Genomic DNA, 17,009 nt, shown 5'->3' with positions numbered 1-17,009 from the left:
TTTATAAACATAAATGTTTGACGTCACACATGACCTGACTCCAATCTCCCCCTTTAACAAACTGTCACACTTCCTTACACCCCATGTAGCGTGACATACTTTATGGACGGCCCCTTACGTGCTTTTTCATCTTTTGAAATACTTATTTATTTATTAATGTGGTTGGCAACTTGGCATAGTTTACTTCAAACCTTTTGACATTACACTCGATACTGTTGTATCGGTACGTTTACGTTGACCGTACATGATTTTCGTTCGAAATAACGCTCCAATAAACACTGATGTCTGAAATGACCACCGGCCTGTATCGACCCGCGCAAATGAAACACAACCCAATACTGTCTTATCTAATATCTCATTATGCACAAGATACAATACTATCGCAACGTATTTATCGGATTTCGTGGGATGGAATTTGAATTAGTATGGTTCATGTGCTTGCACGTTACCGCCAAATCGGAATTTAATCCCGGCTTACATGAAACGCACAAAAAGCCGGGGATATTATTATGCAAAATCCTATATAAACCAGCCAATAGGATAATCGGATTTCGTCACCTGACTGAATTTGGCCAATCGAAAACTTGAATTTGTCGACTGCTTAGCGACCGCCCGGCAGACGACTATATAAGCGCGAAAAAACAGGTTTGCGCCATTCGAGTTATCTTACAACGACTGTTTACGTCAATCGTGAGATTACTTTCTAAACTCTTCTCAACTCCAATCATGGTAAGTGGACATCTATATTACATTTCATATTTTTTGGTTTGAATTAAAAAATGTATTTAAAAATATATACATAATAAATATAATTATATTGTGTATACATGCGATTTACTTAAACTCTCATGGTAACATGTAAATACAGTACACGTTTACGGTAATCTAGATATAAACGTTTATGTTCTCTGAAAGTTTACATGTATAACACTTTTTGAGCTGGTTGTTTTTGTAATATTAATAAACCAGTATGCAGTATTTTCTCACATCTAAGTATTCACGTTAATATAACACGCTTTTGTTCAAAATCAAAATGGCGTTCACTATTGGACCCGCATGCGTTGAGTCACGTGTAATAGCACGCCAGGCTGGGCATGTATACGCATGACTCAACAGTAGACTGGCTACCGGGCTAGGCCTGCAAATACCAATCATTAAAGGGGCCTTATATTGTTGCTTAAATTATAATACTTTGAAGTAAATGAATACTAATTATTTAAATAAATAATTGACATGATATTCGTCGTGTATGTTGAGGTGGGTGCGAACTTTTAACTTACAAGTGCTTATTTATGTGATGAGTTAACGGTCGTTTTTTTCCCTCCAGCGTGAGTGTATCTCCATCCACGTCGGCCAGGCCGGAGTCCAGATCGGCAATGCCTGCTGGGAGTTGTACTGCTTGGAACACGGCATCCAGCCCGACGGTCAGATGCCCAGCGACAAGACCATCGGAGGTGGTGACGATTCCTTCAACACCTTTTTCAGTGAGACAGGCGCCGGCAAGCACGTTCCACGTGCCGTCTTCGTCGACCTCGAGCCAACCGTCGTCGGTAAGTGAATTTTTGAAATGTAACTTTTGTCTTAGAACTTGCAATATTTTAAGTTTTAAAAACTATGCAACCAGAATACTTGACGAAGAAACAAAATGAAAGAACGCTAAAGAAGAGAGGGTGTTTTGAAAACCAGTCAGCTTTAACTACGCTAGGGACAACAACTGCAGCTAGTAAAGATAACCACTGCCTGTTTACACTGAAGCAGACAGCATGTACAAGGTATAAGAGCTTGTCCAACAATACTGGCCAGTCTAATGTTTATAACAGCTTGTGCAACGACATTTGCCAGTTTATCATTGAAATCTGTACATATTGGCTGCTTTCAGGGAAAACTGGGCTTAATGCTGCATTAAAAGCCTGTCAATTTGAAAACATTGTTGCTCAATTATTTAAAGAAAATAAATACAGTAGTATATACACATAACACAACATGTACATGATTATAGGCTTATTTTTTAACAAGGAAATAAATTCTAAAGATGGTTGCCAGTGCAGCAACCAATTGTGGAAAAAAGAGACATATTGTTGTTATAGAGTTGTTATCTCTATAACATTAATATGAGGATAAACAGTGCACACACATCTCAAACTGTGCTTTAAGACACACTCTTTATATAATTGAATGGGTTGCGTTCATTTCAAACTTGCGATATAAAAAGCTATAACATAATTTTGAAAACTGAAGTGCGTCTAAGATTAGGCAATAGCGAACACTTCAGGTGACTCCAGCGCTCTGATTTTGCAATTTTGACCGTGGATGAAAAAATCTTAATGATGATTTTAAGGATAATAATTTAAAATAGTTATAAGAGTTTGGTAACGAGAAAGTACTGCATGATAATCATTACCACATCAGCTCTTTAAAATAACGTTTTTGCAGTTTTACCTTGTGCTGATACTTTTTTCGTCTCCTTGGAAAGTTTCAGTTGGTTCAAGCTGTCACTCTCTGCTTAGACGATACATTAAAAACGCGCAGATATCGACCGGAAATCTGTTCTTTTTAGACTGGTTCCGTAAAACTTCTTCTACATAATTACCCTATGATTGTATGAAATGTTTGCATGGGTGAAGGTGCGAGTGTTCGTTGTAAAAGATCTCGGGCTACTATATTTGCAATACTCTTGACATGTTAATTGAAAGGCACCAGATTCCAGGATTTTTTAATGTTTGTACTTTCACAATGAAAATTGACTGGCTTTTTTTGCCGTCTTTCAGATGAGGTTCGCACCGGAACTTACCGCCAGCTGTTCCACCCCGAGCAGCTGATCACCGGCAAGGAAGACGCTGCCAACAACTACGCCCGTGGTCACTACACAATTGGCAAGGAAATCGTCGACCTTGTCCTCGACAGGATCCGCAAGCTGGCTGATCAGTGCACTGGTCTCCAGGGTTTCCTCATCTTCCACTCCTTTGGTGGCGGCACTGGATCTGGCTTCACCTCCCTGCTCATGGAGAGGCTGAGCGTAGACTACGGCAAAAAATCTAAGCTGGAGTTTGCCATTTACCCGGCGCCCCAGGTCGCTACTGCCGTCGTTGAGCCATACAACTCCATTCTGACCACCCACACCACCCTGGAGCACTCCGACTGCGCCTTCATGGTTGATAACGAGGCAATCTACGACATCTGCCGTCGCAACCTTGACATTGAGCGTCCCACATACACCAACCTGAACCGTCTGATCGGCCAGATTGTGTCCTCAATCACCGCTTCCCTCCGCTTCGACGGTGCCCTGAACGTGGACTTGACAGAGTTCCAGACCAACTTGGTGCCCTACCCACGTATCCACTTCCCCCTGGCTACCTACGCCCCAGTCATCTCTGCTGAGAAGGCCTACCACGAGCAGCTCTCTGTTGCCGAGATCACCAATGCCTGCTTCGAGCCGGCAAACCAGATGGTCAAGTGCGACCCTCGTCATGGCAAGTACATGGCCTGCTGCATGTTGTACCGTGGTGACGTCGTCCCTAAGGACGTCAACGCCGCCATCGCCACCATCAAGACCAAGAGGACCATCCAGTTTGTCGACTGGTGCCCCACCGGTTTCAAGGTCGGCATCAACTACCAGCCACCCACCGTGGTTCCCGGCGGCGATCTGGCCAAGGTACAGCGCGCCGTGTGCATGTTGAGCAACACAACCGCCATCGCAGAGGCCTGGGCCCGTTTGGATCACAAGTTCGATCTGATGTACGCCAAGCGCGCCTTCGTGCACTGGTACGTTGGGGAAGGTATGGAGGAGGGTGAGTTCTCAGAGGCACGTGAGGACTTAGCCGCTCTCGAGAAGGACTACGAGGAGGTCGGCGTCGACTCAGTTGAGGGCGAGGGTGAAGAGGAAGGCGAGGAATACTAAACTTCCGGCCTATACACCACGTGAACGATAAAATAAACTTATAAGAATTTAACTTTTTTCTAGCCGTTATAAACAGTTAACCACCACCATGTAACATGTATTTCAATTTCTTGTAAATCTTGCAATATGAAAATGCAATAAAATTGTGTTCCGTTCATTCAGATGTTCATGTTGTTAATGAAACAGTAAATGCTGTCAAAATAAGATGAGACTACAAATGCGCGTTTAAACAATTTATGCCTAGTTGACTCTCCCATCCTTCTAAATTGAACCAATTTATTTCCAAAATTAGGGATGTGTATACTTATTTCTATATTTTAGAACATTTTTTACAGAAATTCCTAAAGCAAACAGCGCAGACCCTGATGAGACGCCGCATAATGCGGCGTCTCATCAGGGTCTACGTTGTTTGCCAAGACATTTTACTAGACGCTAGGCATAAATGGGTTAAGCTAGTCTTTTATGCGAAAACAAATAACTACAATAAACGTTTCCGATCCAAGCGAGAACATGTGCTTCAAGCCACACAAATGAAAATGCACATTCAAATATCCACGTTTTATTAAATACACCTCTTTAAAACTAAAATTTACAAATGCCATATTTACGACTCCTTGTCGAATAGTTTTAAAATAAATCGACTTGATGATTACACATGGTGCCTTTATTTCCAAACACAATTTTGAAACCCACTGTGTATCGACGAAAACCTATTTAAACGGTCAACGGGTACGCTGTTTTGTAACCGGTCGTAGTGATGAATTTCTGCTAAGATATCCAAAGTCGAATACACTAATAACTATGTATTTAAAAACAAGCTTCAAACAATTTATTCCGGCTATGCAATTGTTCCTTCTTGCGAAAATTCCGTTCATTATTAAAAGCACATATATCTATCAATTATTCGTAGAATATTCCGAATATTAAATTAAGTTACCACAAACAAAATGAATATCGCAATAACAGCTTTTTTAGTTTGTTGGGACACTATTCAACACATGTTCATGTACCAAGTTTATGGTCGTATGTCGTATGAAAAGACATCGCTGCGGGAAATAAAATTGAATATATTGTGCCACAAAAAATAAAAACGAGCTTTTTGTATCTCGTTAACTCTTGTTCATCTAGCGTTGAAATGTTGGCTATTGCTAGAAAGAACACGGACTGTTTGTATGGGTTAATTTTATTTGCGATATGCGAGTTTGTTACTTTAAGGCCACATTACAAAACCAGTTGCAAACGCTATATAAATCTTGATGAACAGGCTTAGTGCAATCGTGCAGGCGGAATCAGTCTGTCCTTCAATAACCGTACTGGTTATGTCCGGAACAACCCTCGTCCAGAAGTGGACCCGGTCGCTATACAAGTGTACCCCTGAGCCGAGATCCAGGCTAAGGCTCATGTAGGCCCTGGTTGTCGGCTTGTAATCTGGCCATATTGGAAGGCTTGGGTCGAATGGCGTCCTTCAATAAAAATACTGCATTATGTTACATATAATTTAAAGTAAACTAATGATCTGACAAAACTACTTATTTTGCAGTATTGCATAATTTAAAATGTTCGTTTGAAAACTAAAAATTCAACTCAAATGCGTTTGTCCGCGGCAGAGCCATTCAAAACTATGCTCTAAGTTATATTTTAATCTAACAGGTCTACCCCGGACCTCGAAATCAAATGTATTAATCCCTTAAATGAAAATTGTCTAGAATAAATAATTTAAGTAAATTGAGTTATTTACCCGGTTTTGGTAAAGTTGGTCCAGTATGTCATAATACTTTCGGACAATTTTCGTTCCGCTCTCGGTTTATCGTGCGTCGGTGGATACATGGCGTCCATCCCAAACACGAATGGAAGTTCCCCGGCGTGGTTTGCCCCTAACAGCCATGGTGGCCGCTCACGGATCCATGTGAACGAGGGCTGATGAGTGAAAATGTACTGAAAGCTTCGGCCGACTTTTTCCGGTGTGGAATGTGCGTCGAGCGTTTAAACCGTTGGTATGAAAAACTCTATATCTGCATACACGTTTACCGTGCTTCGACCTTGTTCCGCTAGGGAACCATCGCGCATCGTGTACTGTTAACATACGGCGTCTTTTATAAGACCACGGTTGGTCACCGCATATTCCTCCGCTGCAGCAGTTGCCACCACATCGCACAACACGGCTGCCGGAACACCTTCGGAAATGTTGTAGTGGTATTGATGCTGATATTTCATGAGAGGCTAGTACATAAGACCGCCCTCCGCGATATTGGTTCCCGCGAGGATGTCCACCGTTTGGAAGAACTTGAAACCTTCGGAGCTGCGTTTTTTTAGAATTTCGACAGTATGATCCGTTATTAAATCACCGTCGACCACTGGACCCATGTGGTTTACAAATGACTCACCGGATTGATTGCTGAGCGCACTGGCGGCACCCCTGAACCTTTAGCAAATCGTTGTCGAGAACCGTCCGCAGGCATTCGACTATATCCTAAGTGCTTCTCGTCGAGCAATTAAACATTTACGCTGCCCGGCGAGCCACGGTCTGCGACTGCTCGGCGACCGCCCGCGGACTGTAAACGGCACCGCTTTCCGAAATCGCTCGATGTATCCGCCCCCTATTCTCGTGTATGATCGTATGTAATCCCACACTGTAACCACCAGCGGACTCTCCGAATATGCACACTTTGGAATTATCACCGCCGAAATTCGCGATGTTTTCGCTGACCCATTTGATCGCCGCAACCTGGTCCCACATTCCATAATTACCCCGTGCATTAGTATCCTCTGTGGAGAGAAATCCAAATAAGCCCAGTCTGTAATTGAACGTAACAACTATGACGTCACCTCTCAGTGCTATGTACGAGGCATCAAAAAATGGATCCTTGCCCTGTGGTAAAACCTCCTCCGTGTATCCAAATCATAACAGCCTTCGGTTCAGCCGATGATGTCGCTCTAGGTACATAGATATTCATGTACAGACAGTCTTCGGAAATATACTGACTTTCTTTCGGAATTAGCCACCTATCGTTCTCAAACAGGTAGTGCATACATGAAGGCGGAAACCTATCCGCCATAAATGTTGCGTTCAAAGCTATCGGAGGAATAGGTTTCATAAAGCGCAATTCACGTACCGGTGGCGCAGCGTACGGTATGCCAATAAACTGGTAGACGTCGGATCCGTTATACGAGTGGATCGATCCCTGCACCAGACCGGAAGTTGTTTGCACTACCGGCATTGTATTGCACGCACCAACCGCAAAAAAGCTCATAAAAATTATGCACCTATAGCGATATGATAATTGCATTTATTTTGAATGTTTGATGGTTTACAAGCATATTTTCTGGATTTGAGGTTGATAAATACGCATGGTTTTTAGGTTATCTTTGAAATGTGACAGCTACGCCTTCATTCCCGCGTATTAGTTGGATTTATTTAATTGTCACCATAATCAACATCAATGCAATTTAAATTGTCGTTCGTGCTTTTGTTCCAACATAATCATAATAGTTCTAAACTATTCCTATACAAAAATAATAATAAAATGCTTACCTGCTTAGAGTTGAAGTCCCAATCACGAATAATATCTGTCTAGTCCAAATTTTTGACGCTCTTAAATATTATGCTACTTTTTATATGGGTAATATTTGGGGCGTACAAAGGGTGAAAGACCAATTATGTGGTGGGATTTTTTTGTTCTTTGTCTATATTGTTGCGCAAGGATTTTGTGCGCAACATTCAAGCCCCGATATAAGACACTTAATAACAACGGATTGCAATAATATTTACATACCTGTGTAGATAATTCATTTCTCGATAATGTTCCGTAAAAATTATGTAATGACACTTTGAATTTTGCACGCCTGAGCAATTTAAATCCAACCACTATTCAATTTTTCAATATCTCTCGATTCGCTCGCTGTGTAGATATAAATCGATAACACGACCTCGATGTAAAGCATCTGGTTTAAAGTGGAAGAATAAACAGCGTAAAATACAGTTTGCGTTCGTCTGTTGTGGTGCAGCGCGTTACATAGTTAACCGATGTTATACTTTTCTGGATTAATTTAGCATTGTTTTTTTTTCTAAATTGACAATTAAAAAGTTCTGAAATAAAGTACATCTTTTATTTTTATACTGTACATAAATAATATTGATACAGATCGTACAGTATACCGTCCTTTGTAACGTAGAATGTAAGTACATAAAACAACACAGACAGAGGTGCGAAAAAGACATGCATAGACACTTCCTGAAACTTAGAACAGTGAATAGAAACTGCACCATATCTGTTTTGAACATATGCTTATTAAATCGACAAAGATTAGCATACTAGATCTAGTAAGGTAAAAGTCGGTGTTAAAAGCTCATGTTAAATAAAATTACGCGTACACGTTACACCGTAATGCCTTCTTCTGATTGGTTCATATTTAAATCAGTTTCATGACATGGCTACAGGTCAGTGATTGTTTTGCGATTTAAGCAGAAGTTTAAATGAAGAATTTATGCCTTTCTAACTTCGAATCGACGATATTTGATGTAAAAATGAACTTCTGAATTAAAACTGAATGAGTTGGTAATGTTATTTTGCAATTTTACGCAAATTGATGAAAATTTAAACTTTCTGGTTTCCACCACAAAAAAGGTCCTTCAACGACGAGACGTTCCAAAGAATTTAGCCCATATAAAAAGTATCTCTAAATTCTTTGCGCGTCTTATAAATGAGACTAAATATCTGTCATACAAAACTTTTCGTGTCAAGTAATATTTGTTCGATGTAGAACTCAGTATGGTATACCAGCGTCCGCGACGACAGAGGTATAGCTACTATAAAACATGAAACAGATTTAGTTTTATCTTCAACCATTACACAGACCTACAGGTAAACTATTATGATTATCAACGCGCTTCAATATGAACTATGCTATGATACGCATTTTATAAACATGTGATCAAAAATCCGTTGTTATATTGAAATGCCCTTAAAAATGAATCTATTGAAACCGTTTTTTTCTGTTAATAGCATACAGAATTTTAAGCGTGAACTTAAGTGTCTAATAAAAGAAGTATTTTCAATATTTAAATAGTTTAACGTTGAATTCTAGGTTGACGAATGCCTGAGTTGCAATAGTTTGGTCTTGCTTTGCTTGTTCTTTTTTCCAGAGAGAGGCTGAGCGTAGACTACGGCAAGAAATCAAAACTGAAGTGTGCCATCTACTGGGCGCCCCAGGTCGCTACCGTCGTCGATGAGCCATACAACTCCATCCTGACCACCCACACCACCCTGGAGCACTCCGACTGCGCCTTCATGGTCGACAACGAGGCCATCTACGACACCTGCCGCCGCAACCTTGACATTGAGCGTCCCACATACACCAACCTGAACCGTCTGATAGGCCAGATAGTGTCATCAATCACCGCCTCCATCCGCTTCGACGGTGCCCTAAACGTGGACTTGACAGAGTTCCAGACCAACTTGGTGCCTTACCCACGTATCCACTTCCCCTTGGATACCTACGCGCCAATCATCTCCGCCGAAAAGGCCTACAATGAGCAGCTCTCCGTTTCAGATCACCAATGCCTGCTTCGAGCCGGATAACCAGAAAAGCGCGCCGTGTGCATGTTGAGCAACACGACCGCCATCGCAGAGGCCTGGGCACGTTTGGATCACAAGTTCGATCTGATGTACGCCAAGCGCTCCTTCGTGCACAGAGTTCTCAGAGGCACGTGAGGACTTAGCCGCTCTCGAGAAGGACTACGAGGAGGTCGGCGTCGACTCAGTCGAGGGCGAGGGTGAAGAGGAAGGCGAGGAATACTAGACTTCCGGCCTACACACCACGTGAACGATAACATGAACTTATAAGATTTAAAACTATTTTCTAGCCGTTATAAACCGTTAACACTACCTACCTAGTAACATCTATTTCAATTTCGTGTAAATATTGCAATATGAAAATGCAATAAAAGTGTGTTCATTTCATTCAGATGTTCATGTTGTTAACGAAACAGTAAATACTGTCAGACTAAACAGTAGACTTGAAATGCGCATTTAAGCTTAAGTCTTTTAAAGTGATATTCTGGACATCTTACAGTATATGCTATGTTTATAGGCGTCTATCGCAACCGATATTTATTTTTTGGCGTTTTCACTTCATATACACTTATATTTGTTAATGCAGCATCAACATACTAAAACAATATCCCGGAAAGAGGAAAATAATGAATTTGAATATCAAGCGTACTTTCGTTTTGACGACTAACGACAGAAATGATTCGATGTACGATGCGAATCTAAATTTAGTTATAGCGTAGATTCGTTTATGCGACACAAAGACACAATTTTGTTTTACGGATCATTTCGGCTTAGAGGACTGGGCGAGTCATGTAAAATATCGAATGTAATATATATTTTTATAAACAACTGGCAGCAAGATGAGTTGCAGATAATTGGTCAGTTACCACATTTTAACTAACTCTTTTGACCTGTTGATTTTTTTCAGCTCAATTCAACTGTGAAAAATGTCCTCATATCACTTTAAGCGAAAACAAATAATTACAATACATGTTTCCGATCCAAACGAGAACATAATTATCTTAACAACAGTTAACACAGATTGCACGCTTTAAGGTGCTTCAAGCCACAAAATAAAAATGCACATTCAAATATCCACACATTTTATTAAATACACATCTTTAAAACTGAAATTAAACAGTACCATATTTACGACTCCTTGTCCAATAAGTTTTCAAATAAATCGACTTTATAATAAAACATGGTGCTTTTATTTACAAATACAATTTTGAAACAAACTGTGTATCAACGAAAGGCTTGTATTTTAACGGTCAACTGGTGCGCGGTTTTGTAACCGGATGTAGTGATAAATTTTCTGCTAAGATACTTAAGTAGTGTTTACAAATACCTATGTATTAAAAAAAAAACAGTAATTTCGCTTCAAACTATTTTTTCCGGCCAACACGATTGTCCCTTCTTGCGAAAATCACGTTCATTATGAAAAGCACATAAATTCCTCTATCAACGAATCATTTCGTACAATATTCCGAAAAATAAAGATACCACAAACAAAAGCAACGTTTCTTATCGCAATAGCAGCTCTTTAGGTTGTTGGCACACTATTCAACACATTTTCATGTACCAAGTTTATGGTCGCGTGTCGTATGAATAGATATCGCAGCGGCAAAAAAAATGCATTTATATATTGTGCCACACAAAAAACGAACATTTTGTATCTCGTTAACTCTGTTCCCATTCCAAATCTAGGGTTGAAATGTTGGTTATTGCTAGAAGGAACACTGATTTTTATATAGGTTAATTTTATTTGCGAAATATTCGTTGATTGTGAGATTGTTACTTTAAAGCCATTTATGCCTAGCGTCTATAAGACCTTGTCAAACCGCGAAGACCCAGATGAGACGCCACATGAGCGTCTCATTAGGGTCTGCGCTGTTTGCTTCACCTATTTATGCATAGCGTCTAGATAAAAGGCATTTGCAAACAGCGTAGAACCAGATGAGACACCGCATCATAAGGCGTCTCATCTGGGTCTGCATTGTTTGCTTAAAGGAATTTCTATAAGATATATTCTAAATATAGAAATAAAAAAAACTAGATATCCCTTATTTTGGAAATAAATTGATCCAATTTAGAAATATGAGAGAGTCCACTAGGCATAAATTGTTAAAGGAGTTTCTGTAAGAAATATGCTAAATATAGAAAAAAAATATAATAGACATCCCTAATTTTGGAAATAAATTGATCCAATGTAGATCTATGGGAGAGTCCACTAGACATAAATGGGTTACAGCCACATTACAAAACCAGTTGCAAACGCTACATAAATCGAGACAAACAGGCCCAGTGCAATCGTGCAGGCGCAATCAGTCTGTCCTTCAATAACCGTACTGGTTATGTCCGGAACAACCCTCGTCCAGAAGTGGACCCGGTCGCTAAACAAGTGTACCCCCGAGCCGAGATCCAGACTAAGGTTCATGTAGGCACTGGTTGTCGGCTCGTAATCTGGCCATATTGGAAGGCTTGGGTCGCCATTTGGCGTCCTTCAATAAAAATACAGCATTATGTTACATATAATTTAGAGAAAACTAATAATCTGACAAAACTACTTAGTTTGCAGTATTGCATAATTTAAAATGTTCGTTTGAAAACTAAAAATGCTCAAATGCGTTTGGCCGCGCCAGAACTACGTTCTAAGTTATATTTTAATCTAACCGGTCTACCCCGGACCTCAAAATCAATTTTGTATTAATCCCTTTAATGAAAATTGCATAGAATAAATGATTTTTAGTAAATTGATTTATTTACCCGGTTTTGGCAAAGTTGGTCCAGTATGTCATAATACTTTCGGACAATTTTCGTTCAGCTCTCGGTTTCTCGTGCGTCGGTGGATACATGGCGTCCAACCCAAACACGAACGGAAGTTCCCCGGCGTGGTTTGCCCCTATCAGCCATGGTGGCCGCTCCCGGATCCATGTGAACGAGGGCTGATGGGTGAAAATGTACTGAAAGCTCCGGCCGACTTTCTCCGGCGTGTAATGTGCGTCGAGAGTTTGAACCGTTGGTATGAAAAACTGAAGATCAGCATATACGTCTACCGTGCTCCGACCTTGTTCCGCTAGGGAACCATCGCGCACCGTGTACTGTTGACATACGGCGTCTTTTATAAGGCCACGTGTGCTCACCGCATATTCCTCCGCTGCAGCCGTTGCCACAACATCGCACAAAACGCCTGCCGGAACACCTTCGGAAATGTTGTAGTGGTATTGATGCTGGTATTTCATAAGAGGCCAGTACATAAGACCGCCCTCCGCGATATTGGTTCCAGCGAGGATGTCCAGCGTTTGGAAGAACTTGAAACCTTCGGAGCTGCGATTTTTTAGAATCTCGACAGGATGATCAATTATTAAATCACCGTCGACCACTGGACCCATGTGGTTTACAAATGACTCGCCGGATTGATTGCTGAGCGCGCTGGCGGCACCCTGAACCTTAAGCAAATCGCCGGCGGGAACCGTCCGCAGACATTCGACTATATCCTTCGTGCTTCTCGTCGAGCAGTTCAACATTTCCGCAGCCCGGCGAGCCACGGTCTGCGACTGCTCGGCGACCGCCCGCGGACTGTAAACGGCACCGCTTTCCGAAATCGCTCGATGTATCCGCCCCCTATTCTCTTGTATGATCGTATGTAACCCCACACTGTAACCACCAGCGGACTCTCCGAATATGCAAACCTTAGAATTATCGCCGCCGAAATTCGCAATGTTTTCGCTGACCCATTTGATCGCCGCGACCTGGTCCCATATTCCATAATTACCCCGTGCATTAGTATCCTCTGTGGAGAGAAATCCAAATAAGCCCAGCCTGTAATTGAACGTAACAACTATGATGTCACCTCTCAGCGCTATGTACGAGGCATCAAAAATGGATCCTTGTCCCGCGGTAAAACCTCCTCCGTGTATCCAAATCATAACAGCCTTCGGTTCAGCCGATGATGTCGCTCTAGGTACATAGATATTCATGTACAGACAGTCTTCGGAAATATTCTGACTTTCTTTCGGAATTAGCCACCTATCGTTCTCAAACAAGTACTGCATACATGAAGGCGGAAACCTTTCCGCCGTGAATGTTGAGTTCCAGGCTGTCGGAGGTACCGGTTTCATAAAGCGCAATTCGCGTACCGGTGGCGCAGCGTACGGTATGCCAATGAACTGGTAGACGTCGGATCCGTTATACGAGTGGATCGACCCCTGCATCGGACCGGAAGTTGTTTGCAATACCGACGTCGTCTTGCACGAACCAACCGCAAGAAAGCTCATAAAAATGATGCACCTATAGCGATATGATAATTGCATTTATTTTGAATGTTTGATTGTTTACAAGCACATTTTCTGCGTTTTCGGTTGATAAATACGCATGGTTGTTAGATAATCTTTAAAATGTGACAGCTACGCCTTCATTCCCACGTATTAGTTGGATTGATGAAATTGCCACCATAATCAACATCAATGCAATTTAAATTATTTATCGTGTTTTTTGTTACAACTATTACTTATCTTTTCGTCACCACAGTGATCATGATCATAAAACTTTTTGACTATTCCAATACACAAAAAATAATAATAAAATACTGACCTGCTTAGAGTTGAAGTCGCCATCACGAATAACATCTGTCATACAAAAATCTTCGTGTCAAGTTATTGTTCGATGTACAACTCAGTATGGTATACCAGCGTCCGCGACGACAGAGGTATTGATACCATAAAACAACATACATACCGGTACATAGTTTCATCTATTGCAACCGGTTTTTTTCTGTTAATAGCTTAAAGCATTTTGAGCGTTAACTCAAGTGTCTAATAAAAGAAGTATTTTCAATATTAAATAGTTTTACGTTGAATCCTAGTTTGACGAATGCCTGAGTTGTAATAGTTTAGTCTTGCTTTGCTTCTTTTTTTAGAGGTTTAGTTAAAAGTTATGCTTTATTTACCAAATAGTTGTGCGGAGGTCACCTTGAAGTTTACACCACATGTCATTTAAAACATTGCTGGTGTTATATGGCTATCGACGACCAAGGCAGCGGTATTTCTACCATAAAACAAGCAATAGACACATCTTTAAAGACAACATTCACCCAATGGCACAATTCCAAATTATAAACGCTCTATGCTATGATACGCATACACGTGTCGGTCAACGTCCGTAATTATAATTAACGCATTTATGCCTAGTGGACTCTCCAATCCTTCTGTTTTGGGTCAATTTATTTCCAAAATTAGGGATGTCTAGTATACTAAGTATTTGTTTCTATATTTAGAATATTTCATACAGAAATTTCTTTAAGCAAACAGCGCAGACCTGGATGAGAAGCCGCATCATGCTAGGCATAAATGGGTTAAATGCGCTGAAATAATCTCTCGTGCCTCAGTTGTGTATTGAGACATTGTCATTCGGCTTATATTGTTACATTGACAATCGACATAAACTGTGACCTTGACCTGACCTATGACTTTTAGTATGCCCTTTACCATCGACATTTATTGTTACCTTGCCCATCGACATTTATTGTAACCTTGACCATCGACTTTTATTTTGACCTTGACTATCGACTTTTATTGTGATTTTGACCAACGACTTTTATTTTGACCATGACCATCGACTTACATATTGAAAACTTTAACATCGACCTAGGTACTTTGTTAATATGTGCGCAACTCAGTATGATTGTAACTTCTGCAAAGTTATTTCATTATGGTTCATTTGCTCATGACTATGTTTGGACCTTTGACCTTGAATTGTAATTTTGACCTTATACCTTGTTACCTGTTTTTTTAGCGTGACACTCCGTATCTTCCTTATTATTGCCTTTTCTACGTTATTTGAAAATCCATCAATACTGGGCAAAGTTCTTCTCCAGAAATTTTGATCTTTTACCATGAAGTATAATCGTTACCTTTAAAATAGTGACCTGCTGTTTTCGTCTTATCATGCAGATCAAATTTTAATAAAAATAGCTAAATCGGACCGTTTGCCGTTATCAGTGACCTTGAGCTTGGACCAAGGGATCTGGTTCTAGTGCGCGACATTTTGTCTCATCATGCGAATCACGTATGACATGTAATTTTAAAACCCATCCTTGCTGGACAAACATATGCCCCAGACACGTTTTTCCTGCCGCCCGCCTTCCTGTCCGAGCTCGGGGTTTCCCATACTCGACTTGAAAATAGTACAGCAGCAGGTGGAGGGAAGAAACACAAACCAAACTTTAAACAGCGTATACGAGTTGATCCCCTTGATCTCTTCCTTTAATATTTGTGTGTTACAATGAAATACGAACACTCATAGTTTATTATTTGTTCATACTGATTTTTTTTAATATTCTATACTCTACTTGATCGCTATTTTATTTTATTTGAACACTTATAGGTTGGACTTGATGCTGTGCACAAGAGTTTTATCGTCATATTTATGAGAGTAGAACTTACTGCACCGTGGTAAACTGCTGATTATTTCCGATACCTAAGTTATCATACTTACATATAAAAACTACTTAGTGTCAGCGTCATAGTTTATTCAAAACAGCAATAACCAGATAATTGATATAGCCAATAACTTTTTATTTGATAAAAGTGGTAATCAAATTTACACTTTACGGTAACGTTAGGTATCGTGCATATTCTATCATTCCGTCTTAGAAAATTCTTATACGTCGCTGAACGTTTTGCAATCAAAGTACTTAGGTAGCAGACCACGGTAGACACACACTCTCTCGGAGCCGCGGACGCCTTCTTGATCTCCACCACGCTCAATTCAGAAAACAATGAACCTGCAATCATAAAAACACATTCACTGCACACAAGTAGTCTGAAACTTACATTTAAGATAAAAAAAGAGCATATGGAACCTGTACAGGTGATACTATTGACAAAAGTGAAAGAATTGCAAGGCCGCAAACAGTGCCTTCAAAATAAACGTTTTACCATGTACGAAAGTGGCTGGGGACGAATGAAATGGAAATGATAGCCTGCTTTTGGAATGATATTTTTACACGCAAAACATAGCACAACCCATCAAACCATGAATAAATACCACGTAACCAGGTGGTTTTCGCGCAATACTTCACAGCGTGATCCTACTAGCGATTCCAGCTTAAAAAGAACCCAAAATACAATATGCCTACCGCAGTTTTCCTTCCTGAGTAACAAAGAACACAACAACAACAAGAGGTCATGACCCCACAGTTTCGCATTTGAAAATGGTCATATTCTCAGGATTTAATGCAATTTGGGGATACAATAAGACCTATTACCCTCAAATTTGACATGGAAACCTACCCTTTCCCAATATTTCACTTTTTTATGCCAATTCGCATATTTCTGCTTCCTACCGTGTACTGCTACCTTACAACTCATCGGTAAATAAAACATGAGCATTTTCAGGGGGGCATGCGTATACGAGAGCTTACCTGGTTTAAGTGAGGTTACTTGGAACTTAATTCCAAGATGGCGTCGTTTTTGTGTTTATTTTGAAGGGATAGCGAATATTTTCACCCGGTAAGCCTATTTGCATTTATATTTATTTTAAATGAATACGCCTTTTCG

At 40.5% G+C, this 17,009-nt stretch overlaps 2 protein-coding genes and 1 pseudogene across 2 annotated transcripts; 2 read left to right on the top strand and 1 right to left on the bottom strand.

Moving 5' to 3' along the window:
• Positions 1 to 564: 564 nt before the first annotated feature.
• Positions 565 to 4,055, top strand: LOC127882443 (tubulin alpha-1A chain-like). Its single transcript, XM_052431082.1, has 3 exons — positions 565 to 729; positions 1,328 to 1,550; positions 2,769 to 4,055. The coding sequence occupies exons 1-3, from the start codon at positions 727 to 729 to the stop codon at positions 3,896 to 3,898; spliced, it is 1,356 nt and encodes a 451-aa protein (XP_052287042.1). The 5' UTR covers positions 565 to 726; the 3' UTR covers positions 3,899 to 4,055.
• A 5,081-nt stretch (positions 4,056 to 9,136) lies between these two features.
• Positions 9,137 to 9,617, top strand: LOC127831570 (tubulin alpha-8 chain-like; annotated as a pseudogene).
• A 1,174-nt stretch (positions 9,618 to 10,791) lies between these two features.
• On the bottom strand, positions 10,792 to 14,166 carry LOC127882442 (liver carboxylesterase 1F-like). Its single transcript, XM_052431081.1, has 3 exons — positions 14,044 to 14,166; positions 12,217 to 13,740; positions 10,792 to 11,951 (listed from the first exon to the last, which is right to left on the bottom strand). The coding sequence occupies exons 1-3, from the start codon at positions 14,076 to 14,078 to the stop codon at positions 11,696 to 11,698; spliced, it is 1,815 nt and encodes a 604-aa protein (XP_052287041.1). The 5' UTR covers positions 14,079 to 14,166; the 3' UTR covers positions 10,792 to 11,695.
• Between the last annotated feature and the right edge of the window lie 2,843 nt (positions 14,167 to 17,009).

This window comes from Dreissena polymorpha, chromosome 5 (genome assembly GCF_020536995.1).
Source record: "Dreissena polymorpha isolate Duluth1 chromosome 5, UMN_Dpol_1.0, whole genome shotgun sequence".
NCBI lineage: Eukaryota > Metazoa > Mollusca > Bivalvia > Myida > Dreissenidae > Dreissena > Dreissena polymorpha.
This window is presented reverse-complemented; position numbering and strand designations above follow the sequence as displayed.

Excerpts from the sequence above, each read along its gene's own strand:
- LOC127882442 (XM_052431081.1), bottom strand. The coding sequence starts at position 14,078 with ATGTTATTCGTGATGGCGACTTCAACTCTAAGCAG. Across the intron at positions 13,741-14,043 it reads GCGACTTCAACTCTAAGCAG|GTGCATCATTTTTATGAGCT; the intron begins GTCAGTATTTTA and ends ATATCGCTATAG. Across the intron at positions 11,952-12,216 it reads ACCAACTTTGCCAAAACCGG|GACGCCAAATGGCGACCCAA; the intron begins GTAAATAAATCA and ends TTTTTATTGAAG.
- LOC127882443 (XM_052431082.1), top strand. Across the intron at positions 1,551-2,768 it reads CCTCGAGCCAACCGTCGTCG|ATGAGGTTCGCACCGGAACT; the intron begins GTAAGTGAATTT and ends GCCGTCTTTCAG.